The sequence below is a fragment of the Sarcophilus harrisii genome, chromosome 4, assembly GCF_902635505.1.
Source record: "Sarcophilus harrisii chromosome 4, mSarHar1.11, whole genome shotgun sequence".
Taxonomy (NCBI): Eukaryota; Metazoa; Chordata; class Mammalia; order Dasyuromorphia; family Dasyuridae; genus Sarcophilus; species Sarcophilus harrisii.
Window position 1 is genome coordinate 131,984,854 of NC_045429.1, and position 24,462 is coordinate 132,009,315.

The 24,462-nt window shown below is 33.8% G+C and overlaps 1 protein-coding gene and 1 long non-coding RNA gene across 5 annotated transcripts in view; both read right to left on the bottom strand.

Moving 5' to 3' along the window:
- FNDC1 (fibronectin type III domain containing 1) overlaps window positions 1–24,462 on the bottom strand; it is a 119,051-nt gene that overhangs the window by 8,135 nt on the left and 86,454 nt on the right. For all 4 annotated transcript variants that reach the window (XM_031937545.1, XM_023503317.2, XM_023503315.2 and 1 more), the window contains 5 exons: window positions 23,456–23,848; window positions 13,805–13,873; window positions 12,319–12,465; window positions 9,015–9,245; window positions 6,539–6,647 (listed from right to left, as the gene is read on the bottom strand). In XM_031937545.1, the coding sequence (XP_031793405.1) occupies window positions 6,539–6,647; window positions 9,015–9,245; window positions 12,319–12,465; window positions 13,805–13,873; window positions 23,456–23,848 (949 nt within the window). The remainder of the gene's footprint in view (window positions 1–6,538; window positions 6,648–9,014; window positions 9,246–12,318; window positions 12,466–13,804; window positions 13,874–23,455; window positions 23,849–24,462) is intronic.
- Window positions 15,662–23,449, bottom strand: LOC116419126. Its single transcript, XR_004229390.1, has 2 exons — window positions 22,472–23,449; window positions 15,662–17,224 (listed from the first exon to the last, which is right to left on the bottom strand). It is a non-coding gene; the product is annotated as an uncharacterized LOC116419126 (long non-coding RNA).

Genomic DNA, 24,462 nt, shown 5'->3' on the forward strand with positions numbered 1-24,462 from the left:
ACACCAAAAAGAAATCAGGAAAGAAAAACAGACAAATTTAAGGTCACTTCCAGCTCTGAAATTCTGTGATTCTATGATTATTTGGAGAGAGTACATTATTTCTAGAGCCAGATATTGAATGAATCACTTAAGATATGTATTTTCTGAGTTGAGCTGGCTTTCACAAGTCAAAATTCTTAACTAACATCATTCCATGGTAAACCCTGACTTGCACTCAACAGTGGTTGAGTTCCACAATTAAAGAAAAGTTGTGAAGAACTTGGAAAGGATTAGAGGAGATAAACAAAATGGATTAAAGAAAAAGAAGACCTATGATGAAAACCTATGATGCACCAGGCACCAGGGTTGAAACAAGGCATTTGTATGTCCCTCTTCTGCTCTAAACTTCACCCTTTGAAAGTTGGACCCTATTTCAACCCAATAAAGATTTATAAAGTGTCTGCTATGTTAAAATCAATGTGTTATTTACCACAGAACTTCAGCTTTAACTGGAATACTTGATTTATTAAAAAATAAATACCCATGGGCCATAGAGAGTAGAATTCTTTAGTATTAAAAATAGGTGTAATTGTAAAATTTACTATGAATAATGCTCCCAGCAGTACCCTCACATGTATTGTGCTTTAGGCAACTGTCTATTTTGTCTGTTCCATAGTTCCAATGGTGATAAGTATAAAAAGTTTATTATATCAGCTAATACGTGAGCAGCCATTTAATGGGTAAAGATTAGTAGAAGTTCACTTTAATCATGGGCAGAAATAGATTAAATAGCCAAAATATAATAATGGAAGGTTTAGATTTAATATGAAAAGAATGTCATGCATTGGAATATTTTACTGAGAAAGAAAAAATAATTAATTTCTCTGATCACATCAAGAAAACGAAGGCAGCAAAGTATAATTGGGGTGGGGGGAGAGCATTGGATGGAAGACTGACAATAATCTAGAAGTCTAGCAAGCTATGTCTTTCCTGACTCAGCCATTCATTAATTGTGTGTCACTTCTCCCCAGACTTAAATCATATTTTTAATATAGGAAGATTGAGAGAGATTATTTCTAAAGTTCCTTAGTGCTAACACTCAATACTATCTGATTGGTCAAATCAGCTTCTTTCCTCAGGAGAATTTTGTATGGAAGGGGTAGAAAGAGAAGAGAAACACTCTGACTACTTGTATTACAAATTTGTCCTGAATTAAAACACCTTTCTGGTACCTCCAATACAGGTTTGTATTGGAGGGAGAAAGGGGTGGAGGAAATTCTCCCATGGTATTCTTGACTTCTTCAAAAGGACTAAGGGGAAGAGTTAATTCAGTTGCAAAAATGTAGCAGGCATATTCAATCTAAGTATAATCTAATTTACATTTACTTTCTCATTTAATATTCTCATAACTGGCCAAATCTAAAACCAGAGACTAAGTAGAGAAAGAATAATTTCTGGCAATTTGTTTCAGTCTTAATTCTGCTTAACAGAAATGCTAGGGGAAGTAAATCCTACCCTCTTCCAACCCCCCATGCTTTTCTTTCTATTTCTATGAGAGTTACACTTGTGATGGAAATATCACTGGAGAAACTGTTCCTTCCTAGGAGCAAAGCAAGCAATATTTATTAATTTTATCCTGTTCTCAATTCTCCTCAAGAGACAGATAACATTTGGGTGGGCATATAATAGATCCCAGATAAATATCAGTGAATTAAATTTGTAAATTTGTCATTTCGCTTAAAATTTCCCTTAATTTTAAGTCAAGGATTTTTTTGTGATTTATGATATTAGAATCTATGCAAATCCCAATATATATAAATATAATGTATATCCCAATTTATATATGTGTGTGTATACATTTCTAATTTTTTAAAATGCTATAGTTGCTTTATTAGCCTAGTTATCAATGAAAATAAATTTAATTTTAAGAATTCATGCTATCACCATTAAGACATTTAAATTTCTTTTCATAAGAACTATTATATATCACTTGAATCATATCTTAATTTTTGCCAATAAATTTGAAAAGTACGGTTTCAAATCAGAAATGATTCAACTCATATGACCTATTTGTAGGCAGGATTAAGAGTGAGAAATTCACAAAAGTTGGCTTCCTATGTGGAACTAACATTATAACATCTGGAGGCCACTGGGAGGATGTCTGACTTGAAAGCCTGGGAGCAGACTGCCTAAATTTCCCTGAGACACAGCTTAAACTTCTGAGACTGAAAGTAAGGCCAGCAATCCCAAGAAAGGAGATTAGAAAGGCCTGAAGGAAACAGCATAGCACTGGGTTATTGATTATTAATATTATTATATTATTGATAGACTGCAGATTCTAGGAGAAATATAGCAGTAATCCTGAGGCCCCCAGACCTTAGGAGTGCTATTGTTCTAACAATCTATTTGTCAATGATCCTAAAGTCTCCTGACTTTAAGAATTCTATAGTATAGTCCTAGAATGATTCCAGGCCTGACACACCATCCATGAGGACATCTCACTGCCCTAATTAACTCTAGGACAAATCAAAAATCAAATTTGAAACTGGTAAATAAATCAAAAGTCAAATTATATGTATTCAAACAACAGAAATAGTTCTGTGACCAAGTCATAATTCTATATAGCTAAGAACCACTTTGTCCTTACTTGTGCACTACAGAGATTTCTTAATTTCAATATGATTAAACAGAGAGAAAAGAAAAGCCTGTTTGACAGTGCAATCGTTTTCCTTTCAAAACTCTCAATAAAGTCATTCACATCTCATTTAAGAAAGGCATTTTTTTTCACTTAAGGAGAAACATACATATGCACAATTAAGAACACATGGGTTTCCTAGGTTCGGATCATCCAAGAAGTTTGCATTTTCCAAATTATGCATACTTTTATTCAATGGTTATGGAGTTGTTTAAGACAAAAATATGCAATCAGTTGGAGCTGTGGATTTGGCATACACAAATGATAATAGTCCATGTTAAACTAGTATTTTTTATTTTAAAAAGTAAGAAACCCATACAAATATACATGGGGGCTGCTAAAGATATCTCTGCTGAATAGTTGTTTTTTTTTATTTTTGTTTTTATTTTTTTTACAAAGCAGATATTGGATGTAGAGTTTTAAAGAAATGACTTTAAAATCCAGAATAAGCCAACTTAGTAACAATCACAGCCTCAGTGGAAGGGAATTGATGTTATAAAAGTAAGGATATGTGAAAAGAAATAATTAATATTCTAAAATAAACAACTGCAATTTCTTTTTTTATGTTGTTTTGCCATTGAAATCCAGTTATTACTCAAAATAAACCTTCCTCTTGAACCCTATGTTTCTAGCCTACTACAAAAGTCCAGATAGAAATTAAGCAACTATATATTTCATTTCTGGTTTTGCCTAACAGAGCAACATAAATTTAAGAGGCTAAGATGAAAAGTCATGTGGAATGAAACAAAGGTGTTATTTTTTTTAATAAAGTGACGTGCCATACTTTCTTCTATCATCTATCTATAATTACATAAAACAAATAGTTCATAAAGTTCTCAGTCAGATGAGATTGAGTCTCTATCTTTCCCCTGCAACAAAAATATATTTATGTTTTATCTTCCAGTATGAACCTATAGTATATTTCACTTAATATCCTAAATGGTAATAAATTCTCATCGTCTGGAGGCTATTTGATTTTTGGGAAAAGTAAAAAATAAATTTGGAACAAAATATATGAAACCATTTAAGATCCAAGGGTAGCGTTAGTAAAAATAATAATGATGATGATGATGATAATGGAAATAAGTGGTTTGCAGCCGAAAATACTGCATCAAAGAAAAGGATTTCTGCTATTGGCATATGTGCATAATAACAAGGACCAGTAGGTCAAGCTAATGAGTTTACCTCCTTTGCCTACTTTTTGTTCTGACTGAAATTCATTTGTATGTAAAGCCAGAGAGCATATGCCTTGGGAATTTCTAACTCAAAGTCAGGTAGCTGTCAGAAACAAAATACTCAGATCTCAGACTTAGAAACAAGGCTTAAAAGAAAAGATTTATTTAGCCTGGATTTTATTTTCTATCTGTGATGATTCACAGCCTCCTATAACTAAACCCAGTTTTATCAAAGAGAGATTTTCTCTTTGCTATATCCTGGAAGATTGGAGCTAAGATAGATGGCAGGTAGACCTGAATTGAAGGTTAGATACTGGTAGCAGGAAACAAGGTCCAACAGCAATCACAATTTTAGTGAAGTATCACACTCAATAGATTAACATTTATGATAGAAGGAATGGGAAAAAAGACAAAAACAGAAACAGAGAGGGAAAGAGAGGGTACGACACAGAAAAGTAGAGATAGAGACAAAGAACAAGAACAAGAGAGACAACAACTAATGGAGAGAAGCAAAGAATTCACTATTCTTTGCACCTGCTGCTCTGCCTGGTTTTGATTTCACAAAACTCCACACATGTACCTTGTGGTATCCCATTCTCTCTCTCCCTGCTCCCCCATCTCCTTCCTTCTACATATTATTTTTCCCTTTAGATTGTAAGTTTTTTGAGGGCAGGGACTGTCTTTCTTTTTATTAATTATACCCCAAGCATTTAGCACAGTTTCTGATACATAGTACATGTCTAAGGAATGTTTAATGAATTGGATTTGTGGGGGAGTATCCTCTTGGTTTAAAATGTTCCGTTGCTCCTTTTTTTTAGTATATTGTATATTCATTAAATGACTTTGCTTTGAACTAATTGTGTCTTCTGACTGGCTAGTAAAAGCTAACTTATTGTTGAAGTTCATGAGCTATAATTTTGAATGGACATAGACTCCTAGAGTACCTTGAACCTGATTCACCTTTTCAAGCACTCTATATGTTATGAGAATTTCCCCAAACATTAAAATACAAGACCAATGGTATATGTATGTCTGTCTTTTTGAAGATATTTTGAAAATAACTCTAAATCATTTTGAATAAAATCATGAAAACTAAAGTACGTTTATTTTTTCCCAAGGTGACAACTTTAATGATAGCATTTACTTGGATAAATTCAGGTTAATTTGTTTTTTTAATCTCATTATAATTACATCCCTTACAGTGCTCAAATTTCATATTTTGTCCCAATTATTTTAAGAACATATTGGCAAAACATGCTTTAGATGCTCCTAAGTTATCATTTTTTTAATCAAAGTCAGCTAAGACTAATAAACTGCATGACACAGACTTGGAAAATCTACTTTCTTTTGACTATACTGGGCAAATAATTATCTTCTATGCTGCTGTTGCTGCTTCCCTTCAGACTCCCTTCAGACCCTATTGTTATCACAGGGCTCCCTAAACCTTCCAGGGAAATAAGTTAACCCTCCTTTTTGAATCTTTTTGTCGTGTTCCTTCCATATAGTAATATATATTTCCTACCAAGTATAAAAATCCCTGTCTTAAGCTTGATAAATGCTGTAATTCCCATTCCTCTTCCTCACCATAATGCTGAGGTCAACTTCCTGATAGGATTTGTATTCTAGACACCCCACTTGTCTCTCCTGAATGCAGCTGTGGTCAATCAGTGACCGGATTTCACTTTTGGAAGGGAGAGTATTTGAACAACTGTTGGCAGAAAGCTACAAAGTAAAATGTTTCTCTCCAGTTTAGTTCAAGATGACAAGACAATTTATTGTGTCAAAATGATAATATTACAAATTGCAAAATCCAGGATTTTGAAGACGTATCTACAACTTCCAGATACATGGGAAGGGATTGAATTTTTGCAAAGTGAAAATCATACTTAGTCAAAAATAGATATTCGGTCATGTCTAACTCTTTGTGCTCCTACTTGGGATTTTCTTAGCAGATATTAAAATGATTTGATATTTCCTTACTCATTTTATAGGTGAAGAAACTGAGGCAAACAAGATTAAGTGATTTGCCCAGGATCACATAGCCAATAAGTATTTGAAACCAGATTTGAATTCAAGGAGATGAGTCTCCTTGACCACAGATCTTGAAGTCCATTCATTGTGCCACCTAATTGGCCCAAGAGTCAAAAAACCTGAATTCATATTGAAACTCTGCTATTTATCAACTGTATTACATTAAGCAAATTACTTATTCTTCTTTGTCCTCAGTTTCCTTATCTGTAAGATGAGACTGCTGGACTGGATGACCTCTGAGATCTCTTCTAACTCTTGTCCCATTATTATATGGTCTTATAAATCAGAGAAAAACTTAAATTTGTGCAAAATATATTGGAAATGGCCACTTCAATAAGTTCATTTTTATGAATCAGGGTGAAGTTTGAGCTGCTCAATACTGCTAAATTTCATGGGTATTCTGAAAAAACAATCTATTCCTTTCTTAACCCACTGAACTCAATTAAATAGTAATGACAATTTACATTTGGAAAACTAAGTTTGAAAATATAAATAAAATAACAGCATTAGCTTTAGTTTCTCTTTAAATATATGACATTTTGCTCCTAAACTTAAACAATTTTTTATCTAATGCTTGTGACATTAGGATGGCAGATAATTGTCAATGCAAATCGCATTACCTTATTATTTTTGTATTGTGTAACCAGTATTGTCATACCTTGTATTTGGTTTGAGGTTCTCAATAGGTAAATGAGTAACCCCTGAAGTCTGGGTGGACCATTTGTTCCTAATGAAGTCTTCATAAGATGCACTATAAACCAAATAACCTGGGAATGAAAAGAAGGAAAATACAATCAACCACAGTGATATTAATCATAATCTGGGACTTTACTAAGTAAAGCCAGTGAGACAAGATCCTATGGCCAGTCATAAGATAGCAGATAAAGCCAGGCAGGGTTTTGTTTTTGAAATAGTGACTTCTGCCAAAATGATGAAATGTCTAGTGCTTAAACATAAATTTATTTGGAAATAAAAACAAAAATCAGAAATCTCAAAGTAGATATATGCTAGCAAACATTTAAGAATTCAAATTGGGTCCCATATTATTGCTCTTTGTATAAGAATCTCCTGTTATTGATGAGTGGCTATATTAAAAATAAATGCACATGAAAAACCCAGCCCACTACAGGAATATGAATAATCAATAACAATAATTGACATTTATCTGGTACTTTAAGCACTATTAAGGCACTATTAACTCTGTTTTACTATAAGGAAACAGTCTCTTACATGAGTTACCCAATAGAAAGTATAAGAATCAGGATTTCATCTCAAATCTCCCTGACTCCAATACTCTCTCTGCATAGACTATCCTTTGATTTAGGATTATATTTGTTCTCTTTGAGGAAATGTTATAGTACTACTGGTTTGCCCAACTGAGGATCTCCAACAAGGTGTAAAGAGTATATATATGATGTATGGAGTTCAAGTGTTAATGATTTAATCTCAGGCAAATTACTTCTCAGACCCCTGATTCTCCCATTTATAAAATGAGGAAGTTGAACTAAACTGCCTGTAAAGGTTTTTTCCTGCTTTAAAATTCTATGATTCTGATATCACTGACTCACTTTGCTTTACTAACATACTTCACAAGAAATTCCAGTCAATCTTGGGGCTTTCTCAGCCTTCCAACCTCTATCTTTGGCAATGATTGAGAGACAGCCTATTACATTGGAAGGGAAAAACCCATTCATTGAACTGGAGTTAAAAGAGCTATTATTGATTACTGTCTCTGCTTAATTAAGCATATGAAGTTCATTGATCAATAAATCTCTCAGTATCGGTTTCTTTAACTATAAAAAATATAATGAGTTATGTTAAATGATTTACAGAATAAAGTTCTATAATCTCGGAAATCTGTGACCTGTGTTTGAGTACCAGCTTTGGTTCATTTTAGACATGAAGAACCTGCAGTTCACAGAAATAAAAGGACATTCCCAAAGTCACTAAGTTAGTACCTAAGCCAGTGTCAAAAAATCAGGTTTCATGTGTTATATTTTATCTATCAGTGAAAAATCACAGAACCTAAGAGCTGAAGGATAGGTCAACTAATAGATTATATGCCTCACTAATAATTCTTTCTACAATATCCTCCAACAAGCAGTCATTCATCCTTCATTGGAAGACCCTACATCACCTCTCAATGGAGTCTAGTTTCCCAATGGATAATTATTTTCCTTACAAAGATGCTATCTGTCTTTCTGAAATTTTCACTCCTTGCTCTAAATTTTACCATTCGGGGCCAAGCAAAACAATTCTAATCCCTACTCTATATCTTCAAATACTTGAAGACAGCTATCATGTCTTCAATACCCTGCCAATTATTCTCTTCCCCAGGTCATATATCCTTATGGGATTTAGACTCTCTACCTTGACTCAGCAGTCCTTAGAAAGTTTGACCTTTTTTCAAGGATCACCAAGTACATAAACCCTAGAATGGAATTATTATCCTGAATCATCATGAAAATTTTCTTTTCTTTTCTGAGAGCTAAGTTAGAACTAAACAGAAAATTTTAAAATTCAAAAGGTTTTTTATCAATTAGCACTAGGCACAAAAGAAAAGCTATCATTTTAAACTTTACTTGTCTCCATTTCCCTATCACATATGCCTATATCAGAAAAGAATAAATTTTCCAGTAGGGAATTATCCAGAGAAAGAAATGACCAAGTGTCAATCTTCTTCTTTAAGAATTTATATGATACCTCTTTAGTGAAATAAATGTAACTGTAACACCTAAGCTAGGTACAGATAGAACAAAGAAAGAATATCATAAGCTAAAATCACTAATGGATATTAATCAACGATTTTAAATTAAGTCCTAACAAGAGATTTTGTGTGTCAATTTATATTCAGAATGAATTTTGGCCAAAATTTCATGAACCCCCCCCAAAAAAAAAACCTGTAGAGTGTCCAAAAAGCTTGGAGTACTTGTTCAAAATGAACAATTGTAACAGAAAAAACAAACAAAAAAAGACCCCATAATGGCCCTCAAATGACTTAAGAATTAGACTGAGACCTTTCTGAAATTTCATTGCTATTATACAAGACCTTCCTGCCTTCATTCTTTCATTCAGAATCTATTTCTGAGTACAGAGCACTGGTCTAGACACTAAGCAAGTTCCATTCAACCCACCTGTAACCACATCACCCTGAGTGGATTTGTCCCAGTCAACAATAACAAAAGAATGGCATCCTTCCACAGCCACTACCGTGATGTTTCGGGGAGCATGTTGAGGAGGTAACTCATTCTTTTTTAGGTCATTCGGAATGATTTCATCCAAACTTTCTACTTGGAAGTGGTCCAGAGCTTCCGTCAAAGAACATGGAGCCAGAGGATCTTTATTTAGATAGGTCACATAAGGAGCTGTAAAAAAAAAAAAAAAGATATACAAGCAGGTGAAAGGCCTTTGCTTGCTATCAACACAGGGAAGGTAGAATGGCAAAGTAAATCAAGAGCTGGCTTTAAAATCAAAAAGGTCTGCATTCAGATCCTGCCCCTATTATCTACTGGGGTGACCCAAGCTGAGATGATGAGAAGACATTCTGCATTGATATATGAAACTTTGTACCAAAGTTCTCTATATGAAATCCCAGGTGTGGTCATCAAAAAAAAATCCCCATTTCCAATCTATATTCCATTTAGCCTGGTTCTTATTGTTGTTGATCCTTTGTTGTCAAGGAGGATCAATAACATCCTGGGGTAATGTCTTGACTTGCAAGTGAATTGCAAGAGAGACAAAGCTGTGCAAAATCATCAGCCTTATTTTCTCTTCCAGTCATCAAAGAAGAAAAAGAAAGTCAAGAAAATTAACAAAAGCCCAGGAAGCAGTGGGTAACTTTGACCTTCCTAAATTAAGGAGTTTCTCAAGTTTCAGTTTGTCTGAGGCAATGCCCAATCAGTGACTAAGGACTAGATAAGAATTGAGCCAAAGATGGTCTAATTTACCATTACAAAAATATCAAAAATAAGGGAGAGAAAGAGCCTCAGAGATTGTGGCCAAAACAGAATGCTCTCTTCCTCAAACCTCTTGTTCCTAGTCTTTAAACTCAAAAGCTAATGATGGATCTTACATGTTTTTAATTATGCTTAATAGTCTGTTATAGATTGATCAGCAATTTACCTAAAATTTTCTTGATAGTTTATCATTACCAAAAAAGATCTAATGGTTTCTACCAATCCTGACATAACCTTATCAAAGATTTCTAAAACAGGTAAGCAATGTTTCGTTTAATCACCTGGACAGGAATAGCCATTTCAGTATTTTAAAATAATTGTGAGATTAGGCCAAATCATTTTTACCATTTCTCACAGTGTGGGTTCTGCCCTGAATTTAAAAAAGAAATGAATCAAACAAGACTGTGGCTTATTTATCCATTATTTCCCTTGCCCAGTTAGAATGCTTTGGAGAACAGAAGAGGCAGCATTATGTAGGGGAAAGAATGCTTCATTTCTGAATCCAGTGACATGGGCTAAAATCTCACCTTTGTCACATACTACCTGTGTAACTTTGGGCAAGTCTCAAATCTTAATTTCCACATCTATAAAATGAAGGGATTAGATTAGGTGGCCTCTGAGGTCCTTTCAGCTCTAGATGTATCATCCTATAAATTTGCAATTATTACTAATTGCTAATTAACTTTTTTCATCTCTTTGGAACTGAATTCTCTGTCTCAATGCAAGTTTTCTGTACTAAATGGCATCTGTATTTTCCCTGATTCTATTTTCAATTATTTTCTACTGTCCAGTTTTTGGAACAAACACAATTCATAAATCTAATAAGGAACATTCCTGAAGTTAATTCTACCCTGAAAACATCCAGGCAACAGAGTCTTTTAGTGTTTAAAGACTACAGTGAGTCAGATAATAGTGCTCAGTAGATTTCAATTTTTGTTGTGAAAGTTTAGGGAGAAAAGGAAGTGATTTTTTTTAGTAAATCTGATGGGGCTGGAGCAATAATGAGAAAAATATTACAATTTTGCCTCAGGAACGTTAAGTAAAATTAAGATTCTTCCTATTCAAGGAAGTGTGGTTTTGATCTGCAGTAAAAGAATCTTGGATGGCCAGAGCTGTCCTTAGTTCACCACAGAACACTGGTTTTGGAAACAGAAAAGCATAATCTTAGCTAAACTGTTCACTTCTCTCCTTAATAAAATATGAACTAAGATAAAATAGTTACTTAGCAATTAGTTTATTAAGAGAGATTAAAGCCATGATGACTGGTAGTAGCAGCAAATAACTTCCTATTTTAAGGGCTGTTTTTTTCCTCCCCAAAGAGAACCTCCAATTTTTGAGGCTCTTAAGAGGTAGATGATTAACAAGGAATATATATGATATAATGGAAAGAATTATGAGTCTGAAGAAAGAACTATGAAGTCTGAAAACTCCAGTTTGGTGATGTTTATCAGTGGTGTAACTTTGGGCAGTTGATATTTGCCTCAGATTGCTGTTGGGGTAGCTTCTAGCTTTAAAGTTATAACCTTATGAATTTATAAAACTCATAGATTTTGTGCTGCTATTCTCAATTAATAACTACTAGTAATTCCATCCAGCAAATAGCAAAAAATGCAATTGAAATAATAGCTACGTGGTATATGGATTGATTGTCAAATTTTGGAAGTACAAAGACATGAGTTCAAATCCTGCCTAAAACACCTGCCAATGTGACATTGGACAACTTGTTGGTCATTCATTCTAGTCATATCTGACTCTTTGTGATCCCATTTAGTGTTTTCTTGGCAAAGATGTTACAGTGGTTTGCCATTTCCTTCTACAGGTCATTTTACAGATGAAGAAACTGAGGCAGACAGGCTTAAATAACTTGCCCAAGGTCACACAGCTAGCAAGTATCTGAGGCCAGATTTAAACTCACAGAGATGAGTTTTCCTGACTTCCAGTTTATCCATTGAGCCACTTAGTTTTCCTATAATAATAGTACTTATCTCACATGGTTATAATAAGGATCAATACATTAATAAGTACTTTACAAATCTTAAAACACTATCTAAATGCTATTATTATAAATGTCAAACATATTTAGACAACTCAGTGGAAAAAAAAGTCATTTTTGGAAATGATTGTATAATTAAAGTTTGTTTTATAAGAACTTTTACAGCTGCTATTTTAGATCTGCCATCTTAAGGGAGGAATTAGATTTGGTCTAAAAAGCCAGTCATTTCTAAACTGCATTGTATTCTTCTCTCACTTGTTTTCAGACTCCAGAGAGAGAGACAGAGAGAGTTCATGGGCACCTGAGCAGAAATGAGTCACTTATAACAGCTGGGAAATATTTGTCTGGGAAAACTCCCATCAAACTGTACAGTTGTAGCTAAGACAAGAAATCAGAATTATGGTTGGGAATCAAGGAACTAAACAGTGTAGTTTTAACCAAAAAAAATCCATGTGACCATATGTATGCTATTAAGGAGAGCTAATTTACCAACAAATCGTTTTTTTCCAGCCAGATCAAATTCTTCCTCTGGAAAAGAACTGATTGACCCTTCTGGTGAGATGATCTTTGGAACAGCCATTGTAGTAGTTGAGGATGTGGTAGTGGTTGGAGGCAATGTGGTCTCAAATTCATAATCTGAAAAAGATATGAAGGTTTCATAACAGGATCTGAAACAGATTCATTATTTGCAGACTGATATACTGGTACAGTTTTTATTTTTACTTTAAATTTTTTTTATTCTACTTCAAAACAATTTCTATTTATCTAAAAGGTGAGACTATGAAATGAATAAAATCAGTCTTTATTAATTGTCCAAAAGTAATTTGCTCCTCAACCTTTCTATAAAATAGTGTCTTATTCCCTCTACTTCATTTCTTCCCAATTCTTGCCCCTACTAATGGCCAACAAAAGTAGCAAACTCATCTATCTGTATTTCATAGAAGCATAGAAGGAGGTAGCAGAGTGTTGAAGCAGGAAAGAACCTTCAAGATCATCTAATATTATAGATGAGGAAACTAAGATCCAGGGAAATTGTGTGACTTAAAAAGACTGAACTGAGATCTCTGAGTCCCAAGTCCAAGGCTCTTCTGGTTCACTTCACCAAATAGGTCTTTCTTTGCAGACCGTGAAGGATCATAATGGAACATATGCTCTCATTCTTTATGTTGTTTGCACAGTCCTTTAAAAATGAGTGGAGTTGTAATTTGTGGATATTTAAAGATGACATTTTGCTTAATTATTTATTATTTATTATCTTTTTATTACTATTGCATGACAATAGTTAAAACGATCCTTAATGTTTTCATTGCTGTTAAAATATCTTTCTTTGTTTTCAAACATCTGTTTGAAACAAAGCATGTTTGTTTTTATTAGTCAAATTTAGTCTGCAACGTCTAAGAGCCACTACATGAAATTTAATTAAAACTAGGTTTAAAAAAGGGATGGTACTCCTGAAGCATTTTGTGTTTTGGACCAGTTTGATATAAAAATTGATCAATAGGTATCCGAGGGGCAAAGGAAGTAATAAGGGCTTCCTTAAAAAGGACACCATTTTTAGTCAGGATATACATCCTGCTATGACTACACGTTTATTACATGTACTGTTTAAATTTTTAAGTTTCTTTCTAACAAATACAATCCCCCTACCTTGCAAAGATGGAAATTCATAATTATGTGCCCTTTGCTAACAATATGATCCTGTGACTGAAGATCAATAACACCTATAATAGCAGAAAAGATTTTATGAAAAACAACAAAAATGAGGAAGAAAAGGAAGAGCAATGGAAAAAGGTCTGTATTATTCAAAAACATTAATCACAAAAAGCATTTCAACAAGGGGAGAGGGAAGACAGAAAAACAAAGATATGAATGAAATCACAAATGGAAGTTGAAGTTAGTTATTTCTGCTTCCTAATTTCAAAAGGTCCTTTGATCAGAATTAACAATTCATATAAAGTCTTCAATCTGTTATTACCTTCATCATACACCACATAAGCTTCTTCGGTGGGTATTGCTGTATCTGTCTCCAACCCAGAGAAATTATCTATCGGAAGCAAAGAAAAAGAGTAGCCAAATACTGACAACATTTATTCCTTCCATTTAGTCTTTCTCTCTCCCTTCAGAATTATATCTCAGTACACAAGAATTCATTCACAATAATAACAATGGGATTAAATTCACACTGTTGCAGAGGATTCAGAGTTCTTTCAGACACTACACTAGAAAAGAGAGGATATTACAATGCCATCTTTTACTCCAAGAAGGATGGAAATGAACTCTCTGCCTTGGCTCAAGGGAAAGAAAACCTTTCCATTCCTTTGGATTCTCCAGTGCACTTGATCTCTCCTAGAGAGTCTTTCAAGCTTTGTCAGAGCTGTTCTCAACCCCTTCCCCAGCCTCTTTGTGGTAGCTGACAAAAATTCCTCCTGTTGCTCAATTATTAGAACATAAAACTGTAAGCTTTGGAACTCTGAGTGGGAAGAAAGGGACATCAGTGGATGAAAGAGGAAGGTTTATGGCAAAGCCTCCCAAAATGTATGCTTCTCTGCCCTACACTTCTTTTCCCCACCCCCATCATGAATGGTTCCATGGCCCTAGGAATGCTTCCTTTCTGGAGTAGGAGGACTGGATTCCCTGACTTTCCCATGTCTTTATTCATTGCCCACATCAATAGGTACATTCATTTCCAAACTCCCTCATTCTTTTATCATAGTTTCTCCATTCTTTCATCCTCCCACTTCTCTCCAGACCTCACTTCCTGCCATCCTACTCCCACCAAAGTATTTGATTATACATACAAATATATAAAAGTCATTAATGAGGTTCAGAAATAATTTGCCAAAACTCACAAATCTTTCTTGAAGATAATTTGGGTTTAAACAAGTCTATTATCATAAGATCATTTTAGCATAATTATATTTAAATGGTTAACTCTTAGGACTGACCATGAGTAACAAGATAGCTAAATCCTACACAGGAATCCTTGATTTGATTGATTACTTTTCCTGAATTAAGACTGTGATACCTACAAATATGAATAACTATATTTAAAGACAAGTAGCAAATAATATAAGATGTAAAATGGATGATTATAAAATTTCACCACTCCATTTGAAAGTATAGGGACAGCCTTTAAAAGAGGAAAAGCCATTGCCATATCAAAACTTGAGTAAATTATTTTTACCTCTGAAAAATTTCTAGCGAATTTTTCAACTTTCTGTTAATAAATAGATCACTGCAGTTAAATAATTCAATTTTGACAGTGCATTTCTTTAAGTTAGTCAGGTTATCTATCAATATCATTATCCTATTTTGGAGGAAAGGAAAACTGAGGTACAGAACAATTAAGATGATTCCCCATGAGTAGGTCAGTTGCAGAATTAGGAATCATAAACATGAAAATCCTGACTTTAAGCAAAGTTATTTAGACACCAGACTGAAACTAAAACTCTTGGTTTCTGTTACAAATTCTACCACTACTATTAGAAATAAAATAGTAAGCTAACAAACATGTAGATGATTCCCATTTCCTTTCTTTCTAAGAGAGTAGTGTAATTCATACAGAACCAAGTATGTACAAAGAAAAAAAATAAAAGATATTCAGGTTTTAGGATAAGAAAAGTATTACTGTATTCTCCTGTTATTGGAGTATACGTGTGACCTGAAAAGAGTGTGAATACAGAGCTATTGTATTATAATGTATTAATTCTAGACAGAAAATTAAAATAGCACAAACAATTCTTACTGTTTTTATTTTTAGAACATTATTGAGGAAGACAACCCCAAATTTCACTAACTTAGTGATAATAACCTGATTTTTTAAAAGCCTGGATGGACTAGAACAAAGATAATATTGATGCTCAAATAAAACCCTGACTATATATTAAGAATATCTTATTAAAATGTGGAACACTTGGATGTTTAATGGTAGAAATCTTTGACCACTATTTGACCCATAATATACCAGGACTGCTGTTGGGCTAAAAAAAATCACCCTTGAGCCATTTGATGGTTCTGAAAAGCAAGAAGCTTGAATCTTTCATTCTCTGAATAGAATGGTCCCTTCATATAAACTATCATACACAATTTTTCTTCAGGACAAAAGAGCATGTTCCCAAGATGATTCAAATCTGATAGCTTCAAGATCTACTATGTCAGGAGAAAAGTGTTTTGGTGGGTTTTATATGGCTGGCCTTTTCTTCTTTTCATATATTTAATTTTTAGCTATAAAAATACTGTTTTTCTTCAGCATGTAGCCAGATTTCTTCCATTGGCTTAATATCCTCAATGATATTAAATGTGTAAAATGTAACATTTTTTATATCCTAAAATAAACAGGAAGGAAGAAGAAAAGCTCATATAATTCTCTTTGTGGTTTCTTTGTGTCAAATGTGACTCCTCTGAGTGATAACATATTCAAATGTCTTCATTTAACCAACACAGTCCTTTTATTTTGCTTTTTAAACAGTGTCTGACTATCCCAAGATGCATAACCTTTAAACTCCATGAGTCATTGGGAAATCACCCTTCAGAATATTGAAAAGTCTTTCTTTCAGAACTAACAGAGTCGGGAATGACTTTTCTGGAATAATGCCATCTTGACCCCATGAGAAAATAGTCACAAGCAGAGACAAATAATATCCAGATCTGATATTCAGAAAATAATGGCAAAATTTTCTAAGCAGAATGGTCGTCTTCACAATTACATTTTGAAGAATGCAAAAGATAAACTCTGGAAGATAAATACATCATCAATGGCAAAGTCTTTAGTTTCATGATATTAAAAGCCAATTACCAATTGTTAACTTCCTATAATCAGGATTTATATTCTTGAACTATTCATCCCAAATATATAACATATATATTCAAAATCACAACAATATAGTAATGTTAAATTAGTTTCATAAAAAAATTTTTCTCATCTTAAGTTTGAGGAATAGATAGAGGACCAGTGAATCAAAAATACTTGAGACTCATGTGGCTGTTCCCTTATATCAAAGTCCTTTTTTCAAAATCATGATGTCAAAGGGGACTCTAAGTTCTCTCAGACTGTCCCAGTAGAAAGCAAGCTCTGGAGTATGGGTTCTTCATTAGAAGTTGGTGCCATCAAATGATGAATTTATTTTTGACCATGGCAATTCAAGAAATATAGAAGTATTTAATCTTATTAATGGAGGAAATTCCCACACTGATGACATCATGAATCTTTTCAAACAGAAGAGAAGCAACTGGCTCAGATAAAGCAAAATCTTCCTTTAGTTACTTTGCTGGAAAGATGATTAAGGGCCAGATAATTTTCCAGAATAATAGGTGCTTTAGATTTCCAAAGTTTTGCTGAAGGGCATAATATCTCCAACCAAGTACATTACAATCAAATACACTGAAGAATAGGATCCTGAAAATGAAGGAAGAATAGATTTTGTTACTTTTGTAACTGAAGGAGAGATCAAAATAAGTCAACCACATTGACTGAATAACTACCCTTGATGCAGTGATAGGGTCCATTACTTCTAGGCCTACACCTCAAAGAGATCAAAGACAGAGAAAAATAATTCATGTATAAAATTATATTTATAGCAACTCTTTTTATAGTAGCAAAGAACTGGAAATTAAAGTGAAATCATTAGGGTAATGGTTGAACAAAATTTGGCAAATAAATGTAACATAATATTATAGTACCATGAAAAATGACAAGAGTCTGTTTCAGAAACCTGAGTGAATTGATTATGAGTGAAGTAAGAAGAACCAGGCAAAGAATACAATAACAACATTGTAAAGAAACAATTCTGAAATAATGAAATGACCAGCCATGATTTCAAAGGACCAATGATGAAAAATGCTACCTACACACCTTCTGACAAGAGAGGTGAGGGATTCAAAGTACAGCATGAGACAGACATTTTTATATGGCCAAGTAGGAATGTTTTACTTAACTAAGTATTTCTTAAAAGCATCTTGTTTTTCTTCTTTCTTTTCCAAAGCAAAAGGATGTGAGGAAAAGTAACTTAATACTTGTTTATTGAAAATAAATTTTTAAATGAACAAAAGCAACATTATTTAACCTCAAAGAGATTATGTAATGGAAAAGTCAAGACTAATAAAAAAAGACCTGAAGATGCACAACAATCAAACAAAAATGTACAAATAGTTAATAAACTTTATATGAATGTGCTATATATACAATATAGATGTGTAGATATATCGAAATAACATGAAATTCCCACATGCATACATATAGTCATGCATGGATAACTGCATTTACACATATGCATGTATTGTACATTTATTTTATAGATATGAATATTTATGTGCATGTAAACAATTTGCATGTATGAGTGCTTGTATGCATATGTGTATATATAGATATAGAATATAGACATAGATTTCCCTTCCCCCAAAGGAACCAAGCCTTTTCAGTGTGAGCATTTTCCTCACCAATACATAGTGCAAATACTTTATGCCTTAATAATCTACTTCATTCCAGACTTTTGCCAGAAAAATTCATCTGGGGAATAAATTTCTGATAAGGAATTTCTTTGATCTTAATTAGGCTGGCCCTTACACACGCCAAAGTTTATTGCTAAGCTTGTGTTCTAAGCCCTGCCAGTTTGTAATCTGCTGCAAATCTATGAAATGGGATATTAGGAAGCTCAAGTGCTTTGTAAATTTGAAAGTACTTTGCAAATGTCAATTATTTTTATTATTATTGTTAATTATTATATAATCATTTTTGGTAATGCTAAAGATTATTGGATGTGGAAATAGGAATATCTGAATTCAAATTTTGCCTCAAATACTTACTAGCTTCATGACCCTGGGAAAATTATCTTACCTTTCTCACTTGAAGCTACTAAACATGTCAATCCTGAAAAAAAGAAGACTTGAGAGATGGGGTATTATATTATAACTTGCAGAGAGTCAGAACTCTGGAGAAGTATATTTGAAACAAGGTGTTAACTCAGTAGAATTGATGGAAGAATGGTTCTCTAGTTCACATATATACTTAGTACTTTGTATGGTGATGTAATGGTTCTCTACCTTCACACATAATCAGTATGCTGTAAGATGTAATTACATTAAGATATATAAGGGCTAAGAAGGACGGGAAGAGAGACATTCTATCTTTGACCATCCTTATGGTAGCTGTCCTGCCTCCTGCTGGAGGCTGGTTGAGACTGGCAGATTGTGAGACTGCTGGATGAGACTGGGTCAGATGAGACTGGGTCAGACTATGACAGACACAGACTGTGTAAGAAACAATAATATGATTTTGAACTCTATTCTTATCCATTCTTGTGGTGTCTATCCTGCTAAGACTAAGTAGCCTGAACATTACAATAACTGACTTTTGATTATTTGAAGAGATAGATGAAACACTGACTAGACTCACACTTATTGAATGAGAGACCCAAACTAGGAACACAGTGTAGATATTAAAAGCAGATTGGGAGTCAAGGTATCAACCAGTTTAAGGCCTCCCCCAAAACTCTTGTGTACCTTTAAATAATGCCATAAAATAATTCCTGAAGCAGCGGAATCCTCAAAAAGGATGAGCTGAAGTAATTTTTCAGCCAAATACAATTTAGAAGGTCAACAGGGAAGGTCTATAAAACCTAGGAAAAAGTGGAGCACAATGCAGTGCTGGCCTGCCCAGACTAGGGGATCTTCCTAATAGTTCCAGGACAGAAAAGAGTGTTTGTGGTCACTAATAGACCAGAGCACAGGCTAGGAGAATAGTAAGCACCTCTCTTTATATCATACAACTTGGAAAAACTGAAAACTTACAGGTCCCTAGAAGTAGCTCTGAAACAGCCATACAAATCCCCTAAAGCCTAAGCTTTAGGGTTAGGGAGCCTGAACAAAAAGTTAAAAGTCAAGAAATAGATTAGAAAAATGAGCAAACAATGGAAAAAATTCTGGCCACAGAAAGTTATTTGGTAACAAGAAACATCAAAACACACATTAGAAGAAGATAACTTTAGTCAAAGGTTCAACATCCAAAGTCTTCAAGAAAAATATGAATTCGTCTCAGGCCATGGAAGAGTTCAAAAAGGATTTCAATAATCAAGTAGGAGAGGTAAAAAGAAAACTAGAAAAGAAGTGGGTGTGATGCAAAAAAGTCACAAAAAAAGAGTCAACAGCTTAGTAAAGGAGACATACACACATACACACACAATACTGAAGAAAACAACACCTTAAAAAAAAAAACAGACTAGTCCAAATGATCAAAGAGGTACAAAAGATCAATAAGGGGATGAATCCCTTGAAAAACAAAAATGGCCAAATGAAAAAATAGGCACAAAATTTACTGAAGAATAAAACTCCTTAAAAATTAGAATTGGTCAAGTGAAAAAAAAAAGTACAAAAGCTCACTTAATAAAATAATTTCTTAAAAATTAGAATTATGCAAATGGAAGCTACTGATTTTATAAGAAATTGAGAAACAATAAAATAAAACTAAAAGAATAAATAAATAGAAGACACTGTGAAATATCTCACTGGAAAAACAACTGACCTGGAAAATAATTCTAGGAGAAATATTTTAAAAGTTATTGGATTACCTAAAGGCCATTATCAAAAAAATAAACAAATAAAAGAGAGCCTAGATAAAATTTTTCAAGAAATTATCAAGAACCCATATTTTTAAAATGCTCAAAATCACTAAAGATTGGAGAAATACAAAATAAAATAATTATGAGGCACTACCTCATACCTATAACATTGGCTAATAGAACAGAAAGGGAAAAGGACAAATAGTAGAGAGAATGTGGGGAAAATGAAAGAACGGATGTTGGTGAAGTTATAAATTGATTCAACCATCCTGTAAAAAAATATGAAATTATGCTCAAAGAACTATAAAACTATGCCCTTAGTCTAGCAATACCATTATTAAGTTTGTATCCAAAAAGAGGGAAAAAAAGGAAAAGAATCTATGTATACAAAAATATGAATAACAGTTCTTTTCTTGTGGCAAAGAATTTGAAATGGAGGTTATGTCTATCAATTGGAGAATAGATGAATAAATTGTGATATGTGATTATGATGGAATACTCCTTGTGATAGAATACTATGAAATGATGAGCTGAATCTCTCAAAAAACCTGGAAAGATGTGGGCTGATGCAAAGTGAAATGAACTATGTATCAAGTAACATCAACATTATAAAGATGATTCGCTTTGAATGACTTAGCTATTCTAAACAATACAATGATGCAAGACAACTCTGGCAGACTTAATGATGAAAAATGATATCCACCCCCAGAGAAAGGACAGAAGATGTCTGAATACAGAGTGAAACATATTATTTTTTTACTTTATTTTCTTTTAGTTTTTCTATGTTTTCTTTTACAACGTGACTATGATGGAAATATGTTTTGCATAACTACACATGTATAACCTATATCAAATTGCTTACCTTCTCAATGAGGGGGAGGAGAAGGAAGAAAGAGAGAGAATTTGGAACTCAAAGAGTTAAAAATAAATGTTAAAAACTTTTTTATATGTAATTATGGAAAATAAAATACTAAATAATTTTTTAAAAGAAAAGAAAGTAAAGGCAGATTTTGTCTCAGTATAAAAAAAAAAAAAAGACTTCTCCATAATTAGAGTACTTCTTAGAAGTATTCTATCTTTCCAGAGAATTTCAAGTAGAAACTCAATAATCTCTTATCTGGTATAAAACCAAGGATTCCTATTTATTTAGGTAGGAATGGTAACAATCAGTCTCAGATCCTTTTCACTTGGTTTCTTTGATTTCTGTGACTCTGATTCAAGGTATCCACTTTCTTTACAAGTATTCCACTTAAAGTTAATTGCTCAGAAAACCACCAAGTAAATAAAAAAGGGATAAATAAGGACAGCAACTGGTCCTGACATCTCAGTGAAATTTAGGAAGCCCCAGTGACTAACTTCTACCAATGAATACTAGAACTGGAAAGGTTAGGTGATTTGCCAGTGTATGTCAAGGTCTTAAAGTGAACTCTCTATCTACTCCACCACTACCTGTGTGTGAGAAAATTTACACAAAAATGTCCTTCATAGATAGAATCAAATATTTAGAACTGGAAAGGACCTCAAAGCTCATCTAATGCAACCCTTTGATTTTACAGATGAGAATGAGAACTGAAGAATCAAAGTCGCATAGGGAGTAAATAGGAGGGTTCAAATTTAACCCCAGGTTTGTCTGATTCCAACCAAATCCAACCCTCTTTGCCCTGCAAAAATCAAAACCTCTCTAATATGGCATTTGTTGTTCAGTTATTTTTCAATTCTGCCAGACTCTTAGTCACCCCATTTGGGGTTTTCTTGGCAAAAACATTGGAGTAGCTTGTCATTTCTTTCTCCTGTGTATTTCACAGATGAGGAAATTGAGGCAGACAGGATTAAGTGACTTGAACAGGATCATATGGCTTAAATTTAAATTAGGGTCTTCCTAACTCCAGGCCTACCATTCTACCCACTGCATCTCCTAAGCTTCCCCCTTACAAAACATTTATTGTCAAACAATAATTAGTGCTGATGCTACTTTGGCTTTTTAAATCATAACACTGAATGTGAAAAAACAGAATATGAGTGTGAATATGAGTGAGTGAACAAAATATTTTGTATAAAGAATTCAAAAGTAAAATTTGCTTTGTACTCACCATGCATATGAAAGTCATGCTTTCTTTGGGACAATCCTCTTTTTTCAGAAGATAAAAATTTCATTTTTTTTCTTGTGACTCCTTAGAGGAAGTTCTCAGATGTCACATTTTCCCTTTGATTTGGACTTTTTCCATAGGCAGATTTGGTTTTTGTGGTTCCCATTTTGATTATAGATGTTTTTAGGTACCTATTACTGATCACAGCTGTTAGGCAAAAACTGACAGACTGATTATTAAAAGTTTTCAAGAAATGCAGATGCATGGTAAAGGCGCCAAGTTTCATTTCAATGGGAAGCTGGAAAATTGAGCATATTCTTTATTTTCATAACACAAATCCAGGATGGACTCTCCTTTGGGCAGTGCAATCTACTCAAGAGAACAAACTATCAAAGGATGTAACATAGTATCCTAGTGCTCCTGTGAACTTACAAAAAAGTGTTCTCCTAGTAGAATAAGCAAAGGAGCAGCAGAACTAGGGATTTAATAGGTGGCACATAAATACAAAGAATATCCCAACTCTGGTAGTTCTCATACTTAGGAAAAGTCTGGCAATATCTAGTCAGGGATCTTAACCTATGGTTTGTGAACTTATTTTAAAATATTTTGATAATTTTGTTTCAGTATGATTGTTTTCCATTATAATCTTGTGTATTTTAATTTATCGATTTAAAAACATTCTAAGAGCGGGTTCACACATTTCACCAAACTACCATTGGGGTCCATGACATACAAAAAGTTAAGAAGCCCTAATTTAACTAAACATCTCCCTACACTTCAGGTTTCAGGTTTTCTAGTTCACATGGCTTACTATAAATGATAGCCTGATACTAAACCATTCACTGTACTCTCCAGAGTTTGTACGCTATTCTGATTCTATTTTGATAAATACTAAGAAAAATAAATATACAGTACTTTATGATAAATCTCATTTGAAATGTAACCATCCACTTACAGAGAATCAGACCAAAATAAAAGAAGGCTTACCTTCTTCGGGATAGCACTGAGGCATGCCATCTGCTCCCATGACTAAATTACCATAATCATCCTGCTGTTCAATGGTGCCTGGAGGACAGGTTGGGACTGGAATGGTTGGCTCAGGAGTTGTTGGCTCAGGAGTTGTTGGCTCAGGAGTGGTGGTAGTTGTGGTAGCAGGAGTAGTGGTGGTGGTTGTAGTTGCCATAGTTGTAGTTGTAGTAGGACGAGTTGTTGATGTAGTGGTGGGTGTTTTGGTTGTTTTGATAACCTCCAAACCCATCAATGGTTTTCCTCCAAGGCTTAATACAGGTTTATCCTGGGCACTAGCCAAAGGCTTCCCATGCCTGCCCTGACCAAATAATGGGAGTCCATCAGGGCTCACCACTGGGGTTCCACCCATATCTAGAAACAACAACAGAAGACATCGTGCGATGAATATGGGTATAAATTGCAGACTGAGACAAAATCTCTTATAGTTAGATTGAGCCTAAATGATCTGCAACCATACATACAAAATATTTAGGAGGACTATTTCTAGGCCATCAAAAACACAAGCCACTTTTGATAGCTTCTGAGTTTAAAGCTATCATTAGAGAGTGGTCTATGCAAAGGGTTCTATGGATAGATTTCAAAAGGTCCTTGAACCAGAATGAGAAATGTATAAACACATATATGTATATATAAATATATATATATATATATATATATATATTATATATGTATATACATGCATGCATGTGTGTATGGGAGTATATCTTTAGTTACCCTAGTCTCTAACTGAAATTGAACACTTCATTCAATTATTTAAAAACATTCTGAGAGAGGATCTATATACTTCACCAATTTGCTAGAGGAGTCTGTGGCAGACATAAAAAGTTAAGAACTCCTGGTCTATCTAAATTTGAAAGAGCATTTCTAATAAAGATGTGTCATGACTTACAATATATAATTAAGATGGGACAAGATGGTAAAATGAATTGAAGGCTTGATTCTGGAAAACTTGATTCAAGTCTCAT